Source organism: Lissotriton helveticus, chromosome 1_1, assembly GCF_964261635.1.
Source record: "Lissotriton helveticus chromosome 1_1, aLisHel1.1, whole genome shotgun sequence".
NCBI classification, from domain to species: domain Eukaryota; kingdom Metazoa; phylum Chordata; class Amphibia; order Caudata; family Salamandridae; genus Lissotriton; species Lissotriton helveticus.
Window position 1 is genome coordinate 1,917,474,189 of NC_136057.1, and position 21,595 is coordinate 1,917,495,783.

Here is a 21,595-nt window from a genome sequence, read left to right on the forward strand (position 1 = left end):
TTCTCTTGTTTCCTCCTTTCGACTCTCCTGTCACATCTAGCACTTTGAAAAAGCCTCGGATCAGGACAGTCTGCTATATAAGATCAACATAAAAAACATATTGCATGTCTGGTGGTTTATGTGTGGAGTGTCTGTATATCTGCACTCATAGGTGCCTGTTTGTCTGCTAGTTTATGTGTACTGATGTCCTTAGGTATGCTGCTTTATATGAATATGTGTGTTGAAGTGCCTTCCATGACAGTCTCTTTAGCTTTTATGTTTGTAGTGCCGTAGCAAAGGGGAGGGGATGCAGGGAGCGGTGCCCCATGCGGCACAAGTTTTGTGGATGGCTCGCTCCTACCTGCCTTCTTGGGCTACAATCAATAGCAAATGGGAAGAGGCTCACCAGCATATAGGCTCTTCAATGTGACTGCCGCGGGTGTCATATGTAGGGACCACCACAGGTGGCCAGAGGGCTAGCTACGCCATTGTGTGTTTGTCTCCATGAATGCTTGCACTATACAAAGGTCAAACTTACTAGTGTTGGAATCCTTATTTGGGTTCTAAAGACTCCCATCCCCAATCTCCACCTCATCCCCAGTGCAGGATGATGACCTGCTACCCCCACCACTGCCTACTGTCTGGGCTGACCGCACATATTGTGGCTTATACAATGCTTGTTGTATTGCTTAACACGCATTGGCAATCAGAAATGGCTAACATGCATGTATGCACAAATGTGGATGTCTTGCCTTCAGTTGCACCCTGGGGACTGCAGAGGTTATGTGTACTCTGGGAAGACACATTCACTATACAATTGCAATTCTGAAATATTTGGAGAATGTGCACATTTTCCCAGTATAGTATAGGGGACTTATTTACTGGTCTCTCTCCAGTCCTGGAATATTTTTGAAAAAGTGGAAAACTCACCAAGTGTGGAAAAAAGGGTTGAAAAGTTTTAATATTGCATTGCTGAAAAATGCTGCCCTGTGAGCACTGATAAAGTCAAAATCTTAGGAATTCCTTCAGAAAAAAAGTGATGTGGCAAGTTTATTAATATGCTGTGGGATTGAGGCACATTGAGCGGTGTCTTATGATTGACTTGCAAAGACTGTGAGCGTACTCACTTATACAGCTCTGTTCTGATGATCAACTGATGGACTTACCAGACTCCCACAAAGACGCTAGAGACACCAGGAGGAGTGGTAGAAACAGCATCCTATGGAAGAAAAGAAGAGAATCCGTCAGGAGACCTAATGTAAAAAATATATAAATACCTTGATTGATGTGCTATTGCGAAAGGCTCATTGTATCTATGCTGTAAAATGTCTAGAACTCTGGATCCCTTAAATGGGCATGGGAAGGCCTGGATTACCTTGAAGGAGAGGTGGAAAATCGATTGCAGGAATATGAACAACTTCCAGTTCTTGGATTTTGAACACCTCATCAAGTGTCTCCAGCTAAATTTAGGAACTGAAGTAAGAATTCTGGACATCGATCTCTGGCAAGAGATACATGTCGTTCTCATGTTATTGCCTCTGCAGACTGGAATGCCTCTGGGTTCTGGAAACCAAGATTTCAGAGTGGAATTCACATATGAAAACATATTTGATAACCAATGTGTAAATGTTCTGTATAAGTATTGTTTTTTCTAACATGGGTTGCTAATTTAGAAAAGAGTATCATGTACCTATAGTTTGGTATTGTTATCATGGACATTTCATTTTTATAAAACATTGTCCTGAGAAGCTGTGATTTGACTTTCACGTCAATACTTTAATTTAAAACTTATAAGCTTATAAACATATATATTTCTACAAGAAGGACATTTCCATGACATGATGGGGGAGGACACAGAAGGTGGATTATGTGCAGGGGAGTTATGAGGAAACACCAATAGACTTAATGAGGACGACCATTTTGATTTTACCCTGTTTGGAAAAAATACAAATCTCTGGACCCTAAGGAAAATGTGCTGCTTGTTTTTACTGATACATTCAATGGATTTTGCTCAAGTGGGCGATGAACCTAGCTCTTTCCTGATGGGCTTCGGAGGGTGTGATCTAACACAAGTCTTTTCTTTGTGACTGACCCCAACCCATTTATATGGGGAACAGTTATTAATCGATTCATGTTGTATGCCAATACACGTAATGTTTATGTAAACCATTTCATCAACATAATTCAATCTCTGAATATTGGGCACCAGATTCATCCTAATGACAAACAAATTCACTTAAATTTTATGGGAACAGGACATTGACACCAAGCATTATTGACTGTCTAGTAGACTCAAAAGTGATAAGTGAGGTCAAGTTGGCTGCACCTCAGCAAGGCAAAGTTAGAGAATGTTGTTGGTTGGTTGTAGGAAAGTTGATTATTTTTTAAGCTGGCAAGTGTTCGCTTCAAAGAATAAGCCCTCCACCCTCAAGATGTCATAAAATATGTATAAACCTGGGCTCAGTGCCTGGTAAAATGACATGAAGCAGTCAGGCTTAAATCAAAGGCAGTGCAGGAAGTATTTAGACAGTGAATGCACAGTAGAAAAATTCACAAAAAACCAGTAAAGCTCCACAACCAATTTTAAAAATAAAATAAAACGTTATGAGCAACATAAGACCAAAATGACAAAAATCCAATAAGGGGCACGTGAGATATACATTTTTAAAGAATCAAAAGTTCGGAACATTAATAACAGTCTGCAAACAGTCTTACCCTCAACTGCTTAGAGTGAAAGAGGCTGACAGTCCTAACTTCCCACCAGGAGGTTTCTGGAGGGAGGGGTAGTTTCCCCTTGAGGACAGCGGCGTAGCTTCGGGCGGTGGGGGGGGGGGGGGGGGGGGTAGAGGTGCTTTCTGTCGGCTATGGTGAGGTGTCTGTGAGATTTCACAAGGAATTTTTCACACACACTCGCTCCGTCTCTGCTTTAAAAGTTGGTTATTTTGCTAAATATATAATGTTCTCTCACTTATTACCTTTACAAATCCGCATTCGTCTCCCTTTTTCTTTGCCCCTTTCTTTGTCCCCTCTTATGTCCCCTGCTTGCCGTATAATGTACTGTAACAATATATGCCAACGTGATTCATGGAAAAATTGAAGCTCACCCCCCAATCTTACTGAACAAGCTATAGCCCTGCTTGAGGAATGTAAAAATAGCCCGTATAATACTAACTAGTTTACAACATATTTCTTCATGTTGATTAAATGCCCCCAGGGCCTCATTTGCAACATTCCTGCACCGACAGAGCATCACTTTTTTGCACCCTGGTGGCGCAGTCGTTTCAGTCATATCTATGAGGTGATGCTAAGCAAGTAAGATATTATTACAATTCCTAATTATACCATCTCTTTTACCATTGTTCCATTAAATTAAAAAAATAAACCTTAGAAATACACAGAAAAAATACAAAGGTCTTTTTTAACAAAAATATTTATTGGAGTTTTCAAAGTTGCATAACAGTTGCAATTTGAATTCCATCACATTACCTGATCATTACATATATCACATTCAATTAACTACATCCCCACAGTTCACATCTGAATATTATGTAATCATATTGTGCATACACAGTTAGAGAGCAACTACCCAAAATCAGCTTTCAGCTGCAGCGATCAACAAATATGCAGTGAACAGGCCCCATATATCTTTTTATGTCTCAAGGCCTAAGGGAGTGCCTCTATCTAACAATCCAATTGGTCTTTACAGTGTGCCACGTCCTTCATCCACAAGTCATATTTGGGGTAGAGTCTCCCGCCCTGGTGAATAGCCACCCTCTTTTTTTGTCCAGTAGCAACGCTACTGCTACACGTTTCCAATTAGCTGGATGTAGAGACTTAAAAAGGCCTAAAAGGCACATTTAGTGAGTACACTCCACTTGTTCCATCACCATATCCAAGAGGGCCTGTGTCACCTGCGTCAAGTAGTGATAATTGGGGTTGCAGGACCGGGCAAGTGAAGGAATTTCGCCTCCAGTGTACTGAGCATCCATTTGTAACCCATATCTTTTCATTTGAAGAGGAGAGTTAGTAAATCTGCTGCAAATTCTTAAAGTGGATAACCCTTTAAATTAAATTTGATTTTAATCTGCACATTAGGGCACAACAAAACCCCCAATCTCCTGGTGTTAGCGGGTGATCTAAAAGAGCATTAGTGCAGCAGATATGTCCATGGTCCTGTCGCTTTTGGAATCATTGTATGGTATTGGCTATACAGGCTACGAGGATCTAGCGAGCAGGTTCTGTCATGTCTCTAGCGTTAATGGCTCTTGTGGAAAGGACGGGTAAAGAGCCTTCATGCATACATGCCAACATTTCAGAAGAGCAAAGGGGGAGATTTTAAAAACAAAATCGGGAGAATGGGGCCTCGAATCGGGTTACTGTCATGTATGGGCTTTTGAAGTGTGCTGCTGCAGGATTGGACATTTGAAACGCAAATGCACGTTTTTTCTTACCTTTCAGAAGTATGGAGAGCAATGGCAGGCAGAGAGGGTGATGCAAGTGTTGTACACTGGTCTGGCAAGTTGCTGGCAGTGCATTCTCCCCCCTCCCTCACGCCCCAACCCCCTGTGTGACAGCCCAGGTTGAAACAGGCTTTCCGTGCACAAACACAGCCGACCCGACACCCACCCCCTCCCCCCAGTACTTCACAGGTCTTTAAAAGACCATTCCCTTGTTAATGAAGCTTTGTTGGGTTTTCACCCCTTCTAGAGCCCCTGCGTGGCCACTCTGACTATTGCTGGAATAATTAGCACTTTACACAATACCAAGCCCTGTCAGCTGAAACCCCAACGAATCGGGTTTCTGCTTGCAGGAATCGGGAGGCGGGAGACTAGCCCTGAAATCGGTAGTCTCACGCCTGAATCAGGAGGGTTGGCATGTCTGCCTTCATGCCGCATATGATATGTGAAAGTCAAGAGTGGGGTGTGCCTCTGGTGCCCATGAAGTATTCAATTTCTGAAAAAATGTCCCACTCGGGTAGGTATCCCCCACCCTTTCCGATCCTGCCCTGTCTAGTGTGGACAGTGCTCTGGATTCTTGTGTGACCGCTATTGCCGGGTGGTGTAAAAGTGGCATTGGCGGGGCATACAATGGCGATTTGCCCGCTCATGTGCTGAGTGCCCACCAAGGGGAAACATCCTTTACAACACAACTTTTACTCCGCACTACCATTACGACGCAGCTATTATAACGCAAGTCGTTACAACGACTTGCGCTGGAGGGCGCTGTAGGATAGGGAATAGTTTAATTTTCTATCCAACACCTTCCCTACTATCCACGGGGACTGGAGTTGGAATAGAAAATTAGACTATTCCACTATCCAGCGCCCCCCAACGCAAGTCGTTGTAACGACTTGCGTTGTAAACACTGCGTTGCAATGGCATGCGGAGTAAAAGCATGCATTGTGATGACATACATCCCTGCCAAGCCTTTCTTGTGCTTTGTACAGAGTGTGTTTCTGGTGATGTCATGTCTGTGCAGGTGTGGTACCAATAGTGCGTGAAGTGTGCTTGGCGCACAAATAGTATAGGTGTAATTCCATGGCTTCAAACCCCCCTTGCACATACGAACGTGTAAGCGAGTACTAGTAAATTCTAGGTTGCTTCCAGGCCCAGGCAAGGGTTACCATGTAGAATTAGAGGGTTTTGAAGAAGGCCTGTGCTCCAGAAATGGTGTTGTTTATGAATATACGGGAACTTGGGGAGCACGATCATCTTCATAATTGCTATTCAATCAGCGAGTGATAAGGGAAGTAGTGACCAACGGGACACTTAGTCCTCTAGGCTCGAGATTGCAGTGCCTTAATATCTCAGGGTCTCTGTGCACCCACACACCAAAGTATGTTATAGGGTTCGTGCAGCACTTCAACAGGAAGTCCAGGGAATGTGGCTCAGGGCTCGAGGTCAAGGAAAAGATAGCTGACTTCGTCCCATTAATGCTCTGTCCAGAGTACCGGTCATACTTGATATATTCCGGCGTCAGATTTACAGCTGGGTTCCTGATGTTTAAAGCACCATATCGTCCGCATACAGAGATATGGCAAAGGGAAGCTGGCAAAACTGCAGGGCAGCGGCAGCGTGTTGTTGCCATATCATACAGGCCAGGGGTTCCAGTGCCAGGGCAAATAAGATTGATTACATTGGGCATTCCTGTCGTGCCCCGTGTATATCTTCCGGTCCTCTGATGTGTTGCTATTGACGTAGACCCACGCTTTTGAATCTGTGTATAGCAGGCTAATCCATCCAGGAACGCCTGCGGCATACCTATATGGTGTAGGACTGTGAACATATATGGCCATTGTATAAAGTCAAATGTCTCTGCAGCATCGAGGAGCACTGCTTCTGCCTGGAGAGATGTGCCAAGGTGGTGAAGCACTGCAAAGATTTTTTTCAGGTTCTGCATAGTGGAGCGGGAGGGGAAGAAGCCTGCCTGGTCAGGTAGGACCCGTTTGAGGAGTAATGGCTTGAAACCGAGCCGTTATGATTTTCACAAGGACTTTGATATCTGTGTTGATTAATGACAGTAGGTAATAAGAGTCACATCTCTCAGGTGGCTTATACGATTTTAGGAGCGCTATTATTAGAGCTTTCCTTAAAGTGGGTGGCAGTGTGTGTATGTCATAAGCCTCTGCATACGTGTCTCTGAGATGGCGCAAAAGTAGGTCTGCGTACATCTTATAAAATGCATTAGGGAGCCAGTCACTCGCAGAAGCCTTCCGTTTTGGTAGTCTGCGTACCGCATCTCTTTCTCAGCAATGGGCTGTACTAGAAATTCCCTTTGTCCTGGTGAGCACCAAGCAAATGCCACGTCATCCAGGTATTATGCGTTTTTGTGTTCCTTTGACGAGGTAGAGGCCCCATACAGTAGTATCATTATATTCTATATTCGTTTCCGTAATGTCAGCCAGTGTTGCGGGGTTGAAAGGACCTCATAGTCTCATTCTAGTTTCTGCAAACTGGTCTTTGTGGACCGAAGGTGAGAGTGGAGGGCCTTCAGTACTCGGTCCTGTAGTCTGATACAGGCTCCCCTGATGATAGTTGTGAATGCTGCCCATTGTTTGCCTGCCTCTTCTACCAAGCCTTTGTTTTCTTCAATATATTGCACGATCGTCCTACGTATCCCATCTCAAAATGCTACATTGAGTAGGGCTGAGGCTTGGAGTCTCCACTGAAATTGCCTTGGTGTGTGAGTGGGAATTACAACTGACAGCAGCACTGGGGAGTGGTGCAAGAGCATTTTCAGCATGCGTCTGACATCAGCAGTTCACGTGTTCACCTCTCTAGTCTCCAGGATCATGTATTGTGTACTGAAGATGTGAAGGTTCCCTCTTTCCCCTGGGTGAAGCTCCCTCCATATATCTATAAGTCCATAATCTTATATACCTTCTTGGAGGAGTTGGGGCGATTGTTTATTTTACCCTGTAGTAGCAGATCTATCTAGAGGTGGATCTAAGTAGATGTTGGGGTCTCCCTCTACATGACAGCCATAGAGTTCAAGGCATGTAAGTGACCCCATATCTTAGTATAAAAGGGTCATCAATATTGGACCCGTACAGGTTTTAAGGGTTAATGCAGATCCAAATAGACTTACCTGTACACTGGAATATCACCCTTGATCATTTGTTTTGGAGTGCATAAAAGTGAATAGAGTTCTTTCCTTGATCAAAATAGGAACATTCCTAGAATAGAATGAATCTATCCGGACTCCTGCCTACTTCGACCCTAGTATCTGTGCTGCGTGCGATGTATGATGTGTTTCTAAAGCCATCCCCATAGATAACTAAGAGAACCAACAGGTAAACAAACCAACAGAGGCTGCAGACAGAGACATTGATAGCATCATTTCTTATGATCATTTGGGGTGCACCCTTGTGGGATTGGTAGAGGCCAGTGTGCCCTTCAGATGGATGGAGTAGGCCAGGAATATGATTGAGTTCAGTCAAGTAATCAGTGACTTATCGGTGGTTGTCACTTGAATCCACTGATGGGAGCCCCGGCTCCATGAGTCTGTAAGTAGGAAGGTAGCTACTGTGACAGCATATAATAGTGTGTAACTCACACTATCGGTCGGTTTTGCCAGTTTCGCTTAGCCCAGGTGTTAGTTCATATATACATGCTGTGTAAAAGATACTGGGTGTTTGTTGGCAGAAATGCCATCATAATGGTGTTGGGTGCATACCATCGGTCTCCAGACATGCCTTTTCCATCAGAAGTCTTTAGTGGCCGGTTACGGTCTCCGTGAGCTGCGTCGTGTCCAAATGACTGATTTAGCAAATTCCATGGCTGCCTTTGGTGCAGTGAATTTTTTCTATACTATATCATATTCCACACAGAGGTGGGGTAGAGCATGGCATATTGTACACCTGCTGCCTACAGTTTCTTTTTTACCTGAGGAAATACACGCTGAGCAGATAGCCATGGTGAAGTCAGGGTAGAAGGCTTCATCATAAACTTGGTTTTTGTTGCTCCTTTCTCCCTGGAGAGGCGTTGAACGTTGTGGCGGTCTCAATAATTTTATAGTTTAGCGATGTTCGCCTAGGGAGGGCCTAGGAGACGGGCCCGCCGGCAGCGATCTGAGCACTCTTTCAACTATTAAGACCAGAGACTGCTGCTCATTACCAAAGATCTGAACAACAAAGAGAACTGGGGGTCTTCAAGTCAATAATATGGCAAACTATCCTTAACTTCATCCTGGTAAGTTAGTGCCCAAGTCACCTAGGAAGGCCTACAAAATGAAAGAAACTAATGTGTGAGAACAGATGACTACAGTGCAGGTTGACAAGATCCAAACCACCAAATGTGGATTGCCATCAAATGGACATTGTGATCAGTCATATCATGTGGTTATCCAGTTGAAGATAGGGTAAGTCCCTTGATCATAGAGACCCATTACCATTTAATAGTTTGTGGACTGGATCATGCCCGCAAGCACTTATGGACCACCATAGAACAGCTAATCTTTGATGGCCAAAATGAATAATAAGGAGCATTGCAAAAACGAATATGAGTGTGGTGATTTGTTCGAAAATAAATGCTTGCCATATTATTGGCTTCAAGACCCCCGGTTCTCTTTGTTGTTCATATGTTATAATTGGGGATGTGGACCAGGGCAGGTCTTTAAAAATTCCCTACGACCCCCCTTCCACTGTTTGTTGTAGCATTACCAAAGATCTCCAGAACACCAGTGATGCTGCACGTTGCTGCATTGCGATCGGACTTCCAGATCTTCGTTTTTGGCTAGTATCACTGACAGTACTTTGTCCATATTGAAACATTTGGTTATAAGTGTCTGTTTGTCATCTTCTGCAGTTGATATTCGTTGCTCTGCAACCACTAGTCTATCCACCCGTTTGTGGAGTTTTATCTCCAGATTGTCCATTTTCATATTCAAGGTGTCTTTTTTCCCATCTACTGACTTCAGGCTCTGCTGTAAGGCAAGTAATGTTGTGCCCAAGGAGGTAATGCTATGTGGTGGAAGCTCCTGTTTGGAGTCCGAGAGTGAATGTTGTTGGAGGTGAGCCAGGTCTGCTGCCTGCCCGTTTTTCCCCATGGTGGTCAGCTCTGCAGTTCCAGTGGATTTTTTGTGCCTACTAAGTGTCTTAAGTGGATCCTCTCGACAACTGTCCCCATACCCGTCTCCGCACAGGCACTCATGTGGAGCAGTGCTTACACTCCCTCTTCCCCTCCGCACTGTCCCTCATTCCATGTCTGGCCTGCAGAGTCTATGCCAGGCTCTCACGCAATGTGCAGATGACTGGTGGGGCCCTGCCTGCCTCACTCCCCTAATGCCGCTTTTGAGGGGCAGGGTACTCCACCCAGTCAGCAGAGTCTCACTGTGCAGCTAGCCCACAGTTCACTGTGGTGGCCCAAGACCTCCAGCCCATGGGGCGCAGCCTCCACCAAGTTCTCTGTATTATGGGGTGTTCGGGCCTCCCAGCCACGCAGCAGGGTGGTTTGCATTCACTGCATCTATCTTACCAGCTGATTAGTGTGGCCAGCCTTTCTTCCAACCAGATGACTACTAAGCCAGTTTGACCAGGCCCCAGGTGGCAGGTAAGCAGGGGTGCCCACAAAGGTCAACAGCACCTCCGGGTATCAGTGCTCTTCCTTACCCTCCTTTACCAGTTGGCCAATCAGGTGTCTTTGGGGCTGCAATCATCGGTGTCACGCAGTGCAGAAGGAGCTTTCAGCCGGTGCACCCAGGTAGTTGTTCCCCAGAGAAGGCGGTCACCTCCACCTGCCAGCTGCATCTACCCCCAGCTACATTCCACTGCAGTCGCTAGCTGCCACATGTGACCTTTTTCTTCAGAGAGTCACAGCAACAATGGGTCGCACTAGCACTCTGGGACTACACACAATCTCAGAGCCACAGGGTCCGCAGCCTAGACCGCAGTCGCTGCAGGTAGTAGTGCTAGTTTGGGGCCTCTGCCAGCCTGCAGTGCCTTGCTCACCAAGTAAATAAACTGATTAATAAAGGATGTGTGTACCCAGCTGGCAGTGCTGCACTAGCATGTGGCTATCTTGCCCATGGGCTCTCTCGCACCCTCGAGAAAAACCAAAGGTTGAAGAGATGTTAGAGTTAAGTGAAGATTTTAGTCAAAACATAATGTTTAATTCTAACAAAACCACTGAAATTCAACAGTTACAGCTGATCATTATGGGGCTCTCCTTCTCTGGAGCAAACAATAATAAATGAGCAGTGCCTGCCACTCATTTATTGTTCTTTTAAAAACATATTTTGGGTGCCTCGGTGCCCACCCATGGCCCCCATTCCTTCTTTTAATGTTGGGGTCAAGATGGGAGCCCCAAGACCCCATGGCTCCTGCCAGCTCGTCACATACCAGGGCAGTCAGAAGCTGGCATTTCTTTTTGCCCTTAACTTTTTTTGTGAAAGTGGGTGCCCTGGTCTGGTCCCCATCTGGGGCACCCACATATACATTGAACATATTTTGGGGAGCCCCAGGTCTCCAGGGCCCCCAAGGCTCCTGCAGGATCCCCAGCCACCTTGTGACCCTGGGCGCTGGGCCACCCAAGGATTATTTTAATTAAAATGGGAGAGATCAGATGTTGCACAGATCAACAGCACTGATTAAAAATGTTTTCAGTTGTGGTGGGGGTAAGGCTCCTCTACCGCACCACAAAGCCTAGGAGACATGATATCCCTACCCTGTCCCCTGTATGCTTTTTTTACGTTTATCTAGGACTGGGGACTGAATCCCATCTACCTTGATCTGTCAGCTCTACAGATCCTCTGTGGCCTGATATTAACATATATTTTCAACTTTATTTCTCTAGAACTGCCAAACGAATTTACACCAAATTACAAAAATCACACTTTCTGGACCAATATCTAGCATTGTGCAAATTTGGTGTGATTATATTTAGCAGTTTTGGCTGTAGCTGTATGTAATCTTCCTATGGAATGGGGAAAGTGTATTTTGGGACCCCTCCCCTTTTTTCACAGCCCCTGCTTAATAGATCACCCCAACACTACTTTCGAAGAAGGAGGTGAGGTGGATGAACTTTTTGGGGAGTTTTATTTGAAGATGCATCAAACGCACCCAAAGGTATGAGCAAACCAAGAATGCTTTTTCAATGGAATCCTGGTCCTATCTATAACTACCCTTGGCAACCAGCACTTGGTAATAGGGTGAGAGAAAAGTGACAACAGTTCTGCAAAGGTATCTTTCAGTATGATTTCCAGCTCTACCCCAATCAATGTGCCTAGTTCATTGCCACCACAGTACACTAACATGCGGTGAGGAGCTGGCAATCCACAATGGTTTTAACCAAATCCAGAAACTAATGAAACTTCAACCCTCTCTGGACAAACTAAGTAATCTCCACATTTGGCAAACCCAAGTCCCTGTCAATACTTTTTGTTGTGCAGCTTCTTTAGCCCAATAGACACAGCGGTGGCCAACAATCCACACTCTAAGCAATATGTAGTGAAGGAGCAATAGCAGTCAAGAGAAGGCTGGAAGTAAATGAGGTAGTTTTCTAAATGAAAAGCTTTTAAAATTAAGTTTAAAAAAAAAGATATATTTCATTGGATGCTGTCAGTAAGTAAGTGAATAACATTAGATAGTATGTCGGATGCATTAGTAAGAAGTTCCATCATTCGCTGATCTTTAAATGTCCAGTAAATGTCCAGTCCAGTATTTATAAAGCGCGAACAATTACCCGAAGGTGTCAAGGCGCTGGGGGCCGGCGGGAAGATTAACAGCCTGATTCATGTACGGGCCGTTTTGCGTGGCCCTAATAGCGAATCATAGCGACTCGCTATTGAGGACACGCAAAACGGCATTCATGTAGGAATTGCTAAATCAATAGCGATTCCTACATGTTCTCTATTTGCGAGTAGCAATTTGCTACTCGCAAAAAAAGGAATAACTCCCCATTCATTCCTATGGGCCAAAAGGCCCATAGGAATGAATGGGGAGTATCCCTCATTTGCGAGTAGCAATTTGCTACTCGCAAATCAGATAGCGATTTTAAGGGTGCCAGGGGTGTCCAAAGGACACCCTGTAGCACCCCTAAAATGCACAATTGAACAGGTGTTGCGCACACACATGTCCAAAGGACATGTGTGTGTGCAACATGCAACTTAGAAAAATGCTTTTAAAAGCATTTTTCTGAGTTTTTGCTATTTACCGAGAGGTCTGACCTCTCGGTAAATAGCGGCCCAAAAGTGCTAAATCGCAATTTTTTATTGTGTCATGAATAGCATTTGAGGAATCTCTATTAGAGATTCCTTAAATGCCATTCCTCGCAAATATGCTAATTCTTAAATAGCGATTTTTGCATTTGGGATGATGAATACCAAATGCAAAAATCGCACTCGCAAAGGGCCAGATTCTCAGAATCTGGCCCTTTTGCAAGCGCTTTTAGCTACATGAATCAGGCTGTAAGTGAGCTATTGCCCAGAGTCACATGGTGTTGGGCAGACCCCTGCTGCCAGAGCTGGAAATCGAACCGTGATCCCCAGCGTCCAGCGCCAGTCACCCGGGCCGCTGCGCCACACCTCTTCCACCAGCGTGGAGCACAGGGCCCACAGACCTGCCGGCCAGGAAGCATCCAAGGTCCTGGCGCCACCCGACCCCTTCCGCTCGGGTCAGACCAAGGCGCTGGGGGCCGGCGGGAAGATTAACAGCCTGATTCATGTACGGGCCGTTTTGCGTGGCCCTAATAGCGAATCATAGCGACTCGCTATTGAGGACACGCAAAACGGCATTCATGTAGGAATTGCTAAATCAATAGCGATTCCTACATGTTCTCTATTTGCGAGTAGCAATTTGCTACTCGCAAAAAAAGGAATAACTCCCCATTCATTCCTATGGGCCAAAAGGCCCATAGGAATGAATGGGGAGTATCCCTCATTTGCGAGTAGCAATTTGCTACTCGCAAATCAGATAGCGATTTTAAGGGTGCCAGGGGTGTCCAAAGGACACCCTGTAGCACCCCTAAAATGCACAATTGAACAGGTGTTGCGCACACACATGTCCAAAGGACATGTGTGTGTGCAACATGCAACTTAGAAAAATGCTTTTAAAAGCATTTTTCTGAGTTTTTGCTATTTACCGAGAGGTCTGACCTCTCGGTAAATAGCGGCCCAAAAGTGCTAAATCGCAATTTTTTATTGTGTCATGAATAGCATTTGAGGAATCTCTATTAGAGATTCCTTAAATGCCATTCCTCGCAAATATGCTAATTCTTAAATAGCGATTTTTGCATTTGGGATGATGAATACCAAATGCAAAAATCGCACTCGCAAAGGGCCAGATTCTCAGAATCTGGCCCTTTTGCAAGCGCTTTTAGCTACATGAATCAGGCTGTAAGTGAGCTATTGCCCAGAGTCACATGGTGTTGGGCAGACCCCTGCTGCCAGAGCTGGAAATCGAACCGTGATCCCCAGCGTCCAGCGCCAGTCACCCGGGCCGCTGCGCCACACCTCTTCCACCAGCGTGGAGCACAGGGCCCACAGACCTGCCGGCCAGGAAGCATCCAAGGTCCTGGCGCCACCCGACCCCTTCCGCTCGGGTCAGACCACTGGGGGGCATGAGTTGCCGGGGCCGCTCGGCCTTCGCTCTGCAGGGTAGGGTGAACGACCTACAGCCATGTGGCAGGCCCCCCCTCGAATCGGACGGTCCATGCGGCGTGGAATATCTTTGCTTGAAACAACAGCCGAGCTGGCCAAGCAGTCTGTCTCTAAACGGACCGAGAATGGCCAATCAATCAGAGTAAAAAAAGTTAAAAAGGTAACTCAATACAGACATGATTATGCTTCTGAATCTGTGCTGTAAACCACACCTGCTGTGTCTCATTTGAAAGTAGCATGCTCCTTTTAGAATGTGCTGTGAATTTGTGACCCACTGGTCCCGGTAGGTTGCTATATACACTGAGCTAAGAGTGTATTGGGGGGAACGGTTTTAAAGAGACAGAATGTCTTTAAAATAATTTGAGGAGCTATGACATATTTTATGTAATGATAAACTTTCATTTCCAATTAAGGACTATGTAGTATAGTATTTAAATTTAAAAAAACTGAAGCTAAATATTGGTTTGGACTCCCATTTTTTTCGTGATTACGTCGCGATCATCCCAAAAACACAGCGAACACACTGAGACAGGAACCTCATTTTGAAAGAAAGGGAAAAGGTTAACAGATGCTAACCATTCACAAGTGGAGATAGAATAGTTTGCAATGAAAGAAATGATTTCTCATTATCATAGAGTGGGAAGTTAGGGAGGTTGCCATTTTAAAGTTGCTTTCTATGAGAGTGGAGTACTGTTCTTGTGCTTAGTTTTTACAAATGTTAACAAAGTCAAAAAGAGCTAAAACAACAATATAATCTACAAACGTAATTCATTGGTATGTATATAACTTTTTAATTATTTAAAAAATGTACATCATACATGTAGATGCATGTGGGAGTTTGATAAAAAAAATAGTATCACAATGATATGAAAAAAATATATGATATGAACGGTATCTATCAGAGGGTATGTGTTTAAGATGTTAGTACCAAATGTTTTGGAAGTAAGAAGGAAATGACTTAGTATCTTTTTGTTCCACTGTGCAGTTTATCGGAAAATAGCAGTATAGTATTGTTGAAAGTTACAATTAATCTATTTAAAGATAAGAATGTTTTAAATGTCTAAACATCATGTGCAGAAAAGATACATCTATGTTATTTGCATTCTGGGAGCAGTTGTACTTTCAATCCCATTATTAAACAGAAGTAGTGTATTCACAGATATAAGATAATACAATGTTCTGCATCTGTATATGTATTATAAAGTAGTAATACTTGTTTGGTATGTATTCGGAAGTGTTTGTCAATGTGTTTTTTACGTATATGACCTGTTTCCATATGCTTATATTGTGAGATATGTTTTTTGCGGTTGCAGAGTGTTAAATGTACGGTGGGACTCTTGAGTTTGTTCAAAGATGCACAGAACTGTCATTTTTTAAGATTGCTTGAGGGGAATATCTTTTGTGGAATAACATATATATTTACATGATGATCTATGTTCTTTAGACAGAATGAAAATTTCATTTATGTGGTGAGGGTGGTTGTTAGATTTGGGGGTCTCTAGTTGACACAGGTAGGTACTTGTGACAAATAGGGACCCGCTCCTCTAGTGAGGACAAGGGGATTACACACCTAAAATAACCCCTGCTCACCCTCTAGGTTGCGTGGCGCAAGGAGTCAAGGCTTATTTCAGAGGCGTTGTACGTTTAGCAGTTGTGACCACATACAGTAACCCAGTGACAACACTACAAATGGACACCACACAGGTTTTATATAAAAAATAAGTAGACTTTATATAGAGTTACCACAAGACCATAAACAACAAAAATACACACTATGATTACTTTAAGATGGTAGATTTAAGCTTAGTTCAGTTCAGTTCTTAGATGCGACACTCTGCGTCAATGTACCTTAAGTTGCGTTGCGCTTCCACGACAAGTAATGTCGCAGCAATGGGAAATGCGGCAAAGTCAGGTGCAAAGAAATAAAGACGTGAAGATCTTCCAGGTGCGGCGTGCGTCTCGGGGATGTGAGAAACTCTCGGTTTGATGCGTGGACTGCAGCGGCGACACTCTCACGATGCAACGGCAACAGCTCCAGCGGCGACGCTCTTCTCCACGATGCGTGAAGCTTCCACTCGTTGCGACAACTACAGCGGCGACATTCAAGATGCGACGGCAGCAGCTCCGATGACGGCGCACTTCTCGGTAATGCGAGGTGCTCTTGGTCGATGTGGTGCAATGAGACAGTTCCAGTGGCGACACCCTCCTTTCTCCGGAGTTGCGACGGCATGCAGAGTGACGGCGACACGCTCCAAACTCGTTGCGAGATTCTTTTCCTGATGCGGTGCAGTGCGACAACCACAGCGGCGACACCATCCTTCTACGGAGTTGTGATGGCAGCAGCAGCGAGGGCGACACGCATCCTCTTCGTTGCGGCACGCTTCTCTCCGATGCGGTCCAGTGCGACAGTTCCAGTGGCGACACCCTCCTTTCTCAGGAGTTGCGACAGCAGGCACTGCGACGGCAACACGCACCGACCTCGTTGCGAGATTCTTCTGCTGATGCGGTGCAGTGCGACAACCACAGCGGCGACACCCTCCTTCTTTGGAGTTGCGATGGCAGCAGCAGCGACAGTGACACACTTCTTCTTCGTTGCGGCACGATTCTCTCTGATGTGATGCAGTGCGACAGTTCCAGCGGCAACACCCTCCTTTCTCCGGAGTTGTGACAGCAGGCAGTGCGACGGCGACACGCTTCTTCTCGTTGAGTCACGCTTCCAGCTCCTTGCAACACGCAGTTCCTCAGAAGGCCCAAAACAGCAGCAGGCACTGCCACAAGAACTCTGGGGAGCTGGGGGTGAAGTCTGTTGTCCCTGAGACTTCAGCAGGAGCCAAGCTCTTTTCCAAGCCCTTGGAGATCCTTCACAAGTTGAAAGCAAAGTTACAAAGTTCCTTTCTCCTTCCTTTGGCAGTAAGGCATCCACTGCAGGCCAATCCCCCAAGCAGCACTTCAGCTTGGGAATAGTCTCTCCTCAGTTTCTTCAGGTTCCTCTCCTCAGTAAAGGTTTCTTCTTGTAGTCCAAAGTGATCTAATTTCATGGGATCAGGGTCCCAATATTTTTACCCAGAAATCCTTTGTTCTCTGAGGGGAGAGGGGCCTTTGCCCAGTCCAAACCAGTTCTGAAGCACTCTGTTTACCAAACTTCTCCTTTCCTTTCACAGTACAGGGCAGGCACATCAGACGCCCCACAGGAGGTGGAGCCAGCAATGTGGAAGACAAGTACAGTCCTGGAGTACTTTGTTAATAGGACTTCTTCGCCTCTTTCAGTGTGCAGGGCAGAGACAAGAGATTTATGTTATCCAAGTAGATCTGCTGTGGGCACAGCGCCAAGATGCTCCTCCCGGAGCGATAGTAGCGCTTTACAAAAAAACCAAAAATATCAAAATATCAAATATCAAACATCAGCCGCTCCCCAGGGGGTGGAGCCAGCATTGTGGAAGGCAGGCACAGACCTATTCAAGGTTCAGGTGAACTCCTCCCTCCCATCTAGATGCAGATCTCTCTATTCACCACTGGGTGACTCAGCCTGTCTCCTGGAATTCCCCAGCCCTGTCACTCACAAACACAGACATAGGAATTCACAAACTAGCAGAGGCAGGTTTGAATGGTTAGACAAGCAAATACCTACTTTCTAAAAGTGGTATTTGCAAACACAGAATAATAAAATTAACTTTACTAAAAGATGTATTTTATTATTCTGAGTTCAGGCACACTAAACTCAAATTTCTACCATGTTCTCTGAGCCTGTTAGGATTATAAACTGTAACAATTCTAACAGCCCATTCTGGCCTACGGAGAACAGGTAGCCTTACAATAGTGAAAATCGAAAATGGCTGTAATTCACTAATAGGACATGCCACACACATCAGGGCTTGTCCTACCTTATACTTACAATGCACCCTGCCCTTTGGCCTACCATAGGGGTGACTGATATGAATAAAAGGGAAGGTTTAGGGACTGGGAAGTGGGTGCACTTGCGCAGTCAGCATGAAAGTACCAAACTGCATGCAGGATCTGCAATGGCAGACCTTACACACACTTTACAAGGCTGTTTCTGTGGGTGGCACAACCAGTGCTGCAGGCCCACTAGCAGCATTTGGATTTACACACCCTGGGCACACTCAGGGCACTAGACTAGGCTCTGACAAGTAAACCAAATAGCCAAACATGGAACCACTGATTAAAACATCAATTTACAGTAGGGAGCACTTGTACTGTAGCACTGAATAGCAGTGGCACAGTGCCCAAAGCATCTAATACCAGCAAAAACACATGAGACAACAGCAACAAATCGAAGGAAGACCCACGCCAATGGTGCCAGGTCTAACACGTGTCCCCTCCAGCTGAAAAGTGGGGAGAACTACCCTAACTCCTGGGAGTTCTCTTCACTAAGGCGGAAAAATCTGGACAGACCATCTGCGTTGGCGTGTTCTGTACCAGCACGGTGTTCCACCATAAAGTCCATACCCTGTAGGGAGATGGATCACCTCAACAGCTTTGGATTCTCACCCCTCATCTGCATCAACCATCTGAGGGGCCTGTGGTCTGTCTGAACCCGGAAGTGACTCTTTGCATACCGTGAGGTGCCACAGAAATCTCTAGGGTTCAGTCCCTTTGAGCTTCTCTATGGACACCCTGTCAGAGGACCTCTGAGTTTGGTCTCGGAAGGCTGGGAGCAATCTCCCAGGAAACCTCCCCAGGATGTATATAGCTATATGCTGGCCTTGAGAAACCAAACTAGGTGTTTCAGGCAACTCGCTGAGGAGAATCTGGAAGCCAGCCAGGAGGAGATGAAGCGCTGGTATGACCAAACAGGTATGGTCTCAGCATCTTCCGTACCCAGACCACAGCAAATTCCTCACGCTCAATAGCACTCCACCTCTGTTCCCGTGGAAGTAACCTTCTACTGATAAAGGCTACAGGTTGATCTAGGCCCTCCTCATTCATCTGTGGCAGAACAGCCCCCACACCATGCTCTGAAGCGTCTGTTAGGACAATGAACTCTCTAGAGAAGTTGGGTGCCAGGAGCACGGGCACCATGCACATGGCAGCTTTCAAGGCCTCAAAAGCTTTCTGACAGGTGTCAGTCCAGATCACCTTCTTGGGCTGCTTCCTGAAGTCAGCTGTGTCAAAGGAGCAACAATGTTTCCATATCCCTTGACAAACCTCCTGTAATACCCTGTGAGACCTAGGAAGGCTCTCACCTCTGTCTGGGTTTTGGGTGGCTCCCAAGCCAGGATGGTTTCAATCTTGGGTTCTAGGGGACGCTACCTGGCCGCTACCAACTTGGTGTCCCAAATACACCACAGAACCCTGCCCGATCTGGCACTTACTCGTCTTGATCATGAGGCCTGCTTTCCGCAGCACCATCAACACTTCCCAGAGGTGGTGCAGATGTTCTTCTCAACTGGCACTGAACACTGCAATATCATCCAGGTAGGCAGCACTGAACTCCTCCAGCCCAACCAGCACCTGGTTGACCAACCTCTGAAAGGTGGCAGGGGCATTCTTCATCCCAAAGGGCATAACACGAACTGTAAATGCCCATCTGGTGTGGAGAATGCTGACCTCTCCATTGCCCCATCAGTCAAGGTGATCTGCCAGACGTTAAGTCAAACATGCTGAGGTACCGTGCAGCCCCTAGCCGATCAATGAGCTCATCATCTCTGGGGATGGGGTGCACGTCAGTCTTCGTGACTGAATTGAGCCCTCCGTAGTCCACACAGAAACGGAGTTCGGGTGTGGCACCCGGTGCTGCAGCCTTCGGGACCAAGATCACTGGGCTGGCCCAAGGACTGCTAGATGACTCAATCACCCCAAGTGCAAGCATTTTTTAGACCTCCTCTTTAATGCAAGCCCTTACCTTGTCAGTTACCCGGTAAGACTTGTGCTTCACAGGTAAGCTGTCTCCTGTGAGCACATCATAGACGCACCAATCTGTGAAACTAGGAACCAGGGAGAACAGATCAGAAAACTGTCCCAGCATCTGGCGGCAGTCATTCTGTGGCTCAGGGGTCAGGGTAGAAGACAGGTTAACACCATCCACTGACCCATCTTGCTCTGAGGCTGACAGGAGGTCATAAAGAGGCCCAGTCTCCTCCTCGATCCCAGCATCTGTTGCCAAGAGCATGCCCACTTCAGACCTCTTCAAGCGGGGCTTAAGGCGGTTGACATGTAGGACCCTCAAGGGGTTCCTAGGAGCCTGCAAGTCCACCAAATATGTAACTGGACCACTTATCTTGGAGCGCAAGGGCTCCACTGGGGCCATGACCCACACTTTCTGGCCAGGTTGCCGCTCTACAAGAATGGTATTCTGGTCATACCAGCGCTTCATCTCCTCATGGCTGGCTTCCAGATTCACCTCAGCGAGTTGCCTAAAACGCCTAGTTTGGTTTCTGAAGGCCAGCATATAACTATATACTAACCCTGGGCGAAGAACTACGCTCCGTTCGCGGAGCTTGCGGAGTTTTGGCAACTCCGCGTTCCACGGAGAACGCGAAGCTGTCGATTACTCCGCGATCCGGTGCGTAGCGTAGTTCTCGCGCGCTGCATAACATTATCGCGTGCGCGGCAATGGCTTACCTTGGCCCGTCGCGACCGCCTGGGTAGGTTCACGTGATATTTGACGCGATCACGCACTTTGGCAGTGCGAACGAGAAGATGAGTTCCCGAACATGTCTAACACAACGCGAACACGTTACTTGTGACCCGGAACAGGAAATAAGGGAACGCAAGCGGGCGGGACAAACCTCTTGAGTAACTTAGCGCGCTAGCTATCTCGAGCATGCAGGCAGCGCCCCGAACACGCGCACCGCGCTCCCGAAGACGAAAAACGGCGCGCGAACGGGTCTAGCAAGCAACTACGCATGTCCGCGGAGCTACGCGTAGCTCGCGGAGTGCAAGTGCGTCTTCGCGTAGCTTCGCGGAGTGCGGCTACGCGAACTACGCCCAGGGTTACTATATACATCCTGGGGAGGTTTCCTGGGAGATTGCTCTCAGCCTTCCTAGACCAAACTCAGAGGTCCTCTGACTGGCTGTCCATAGAGAAGCTCAAAGGGACTGAACCCTAGAGATTTCTGTGGCACCTCACGGTATGCAAAGAGTAGGCATGGTAAGAGGACATCCCACTTACACCTCATGGGTTCCTCAAGACCCATTATCATAGCCTTCAGGGTCCGGTTGAACCTTTCAGCCAGCCCATTTCCTTAGGGGTGGTAAGGAGTGGTGAACTTGTAAGTTACCCCACACTCCTGCGACAGGGACTTCATATACTTGGAAATTAAGTTGGTCCCCCGGTCAGACACTACCTCGAGAATGTGACAAGTGTGCAAACGAGCCCTGTGGCGCATTTTAAGTTGAGGCATTGAGTCCCCTTGAATCCTGAGGGTCCCTGGGGACCAACTAGCCAACCAGGAACCTCCAGTAAGTGCCACAGAGCTGCCTTGCAGAGAGGGTTAAAAAGGGGCGTGGTCTTGTTCTAGCTCTCTGTAATGCAGCTCTGTGGTGCATATTGGAGGTACCT

The 21,595-nt window shown here is 46.3% G+C and overlaps 1 protein-coding gene across 4 annotated transcripts in view; it reads right to left on the reverse strand.

The window, feature by feature from the left end:
• LOC144754948 (uncharacterized) overlaps positions 1-21,595 on the reverse strand; it is a 286,959-nt gene that overhangs the window by 257,356 nt on the left and 8,008 nt on the right. For all 4 annotated transcript variants that reach the window (XM_078643315.1, XM_078643333.1, XM_078643324.1 and 1 more), the window contains exon 2: positions 1,146-1,198. In XM_078643315.1, coding sequence (XP_078499441.1) covers positions 1,146-1,198 — 53 coding nt within the window. The remainder of the gene's footprint in view (positions 1-1,145; positions 1,199-21,595) is intronic.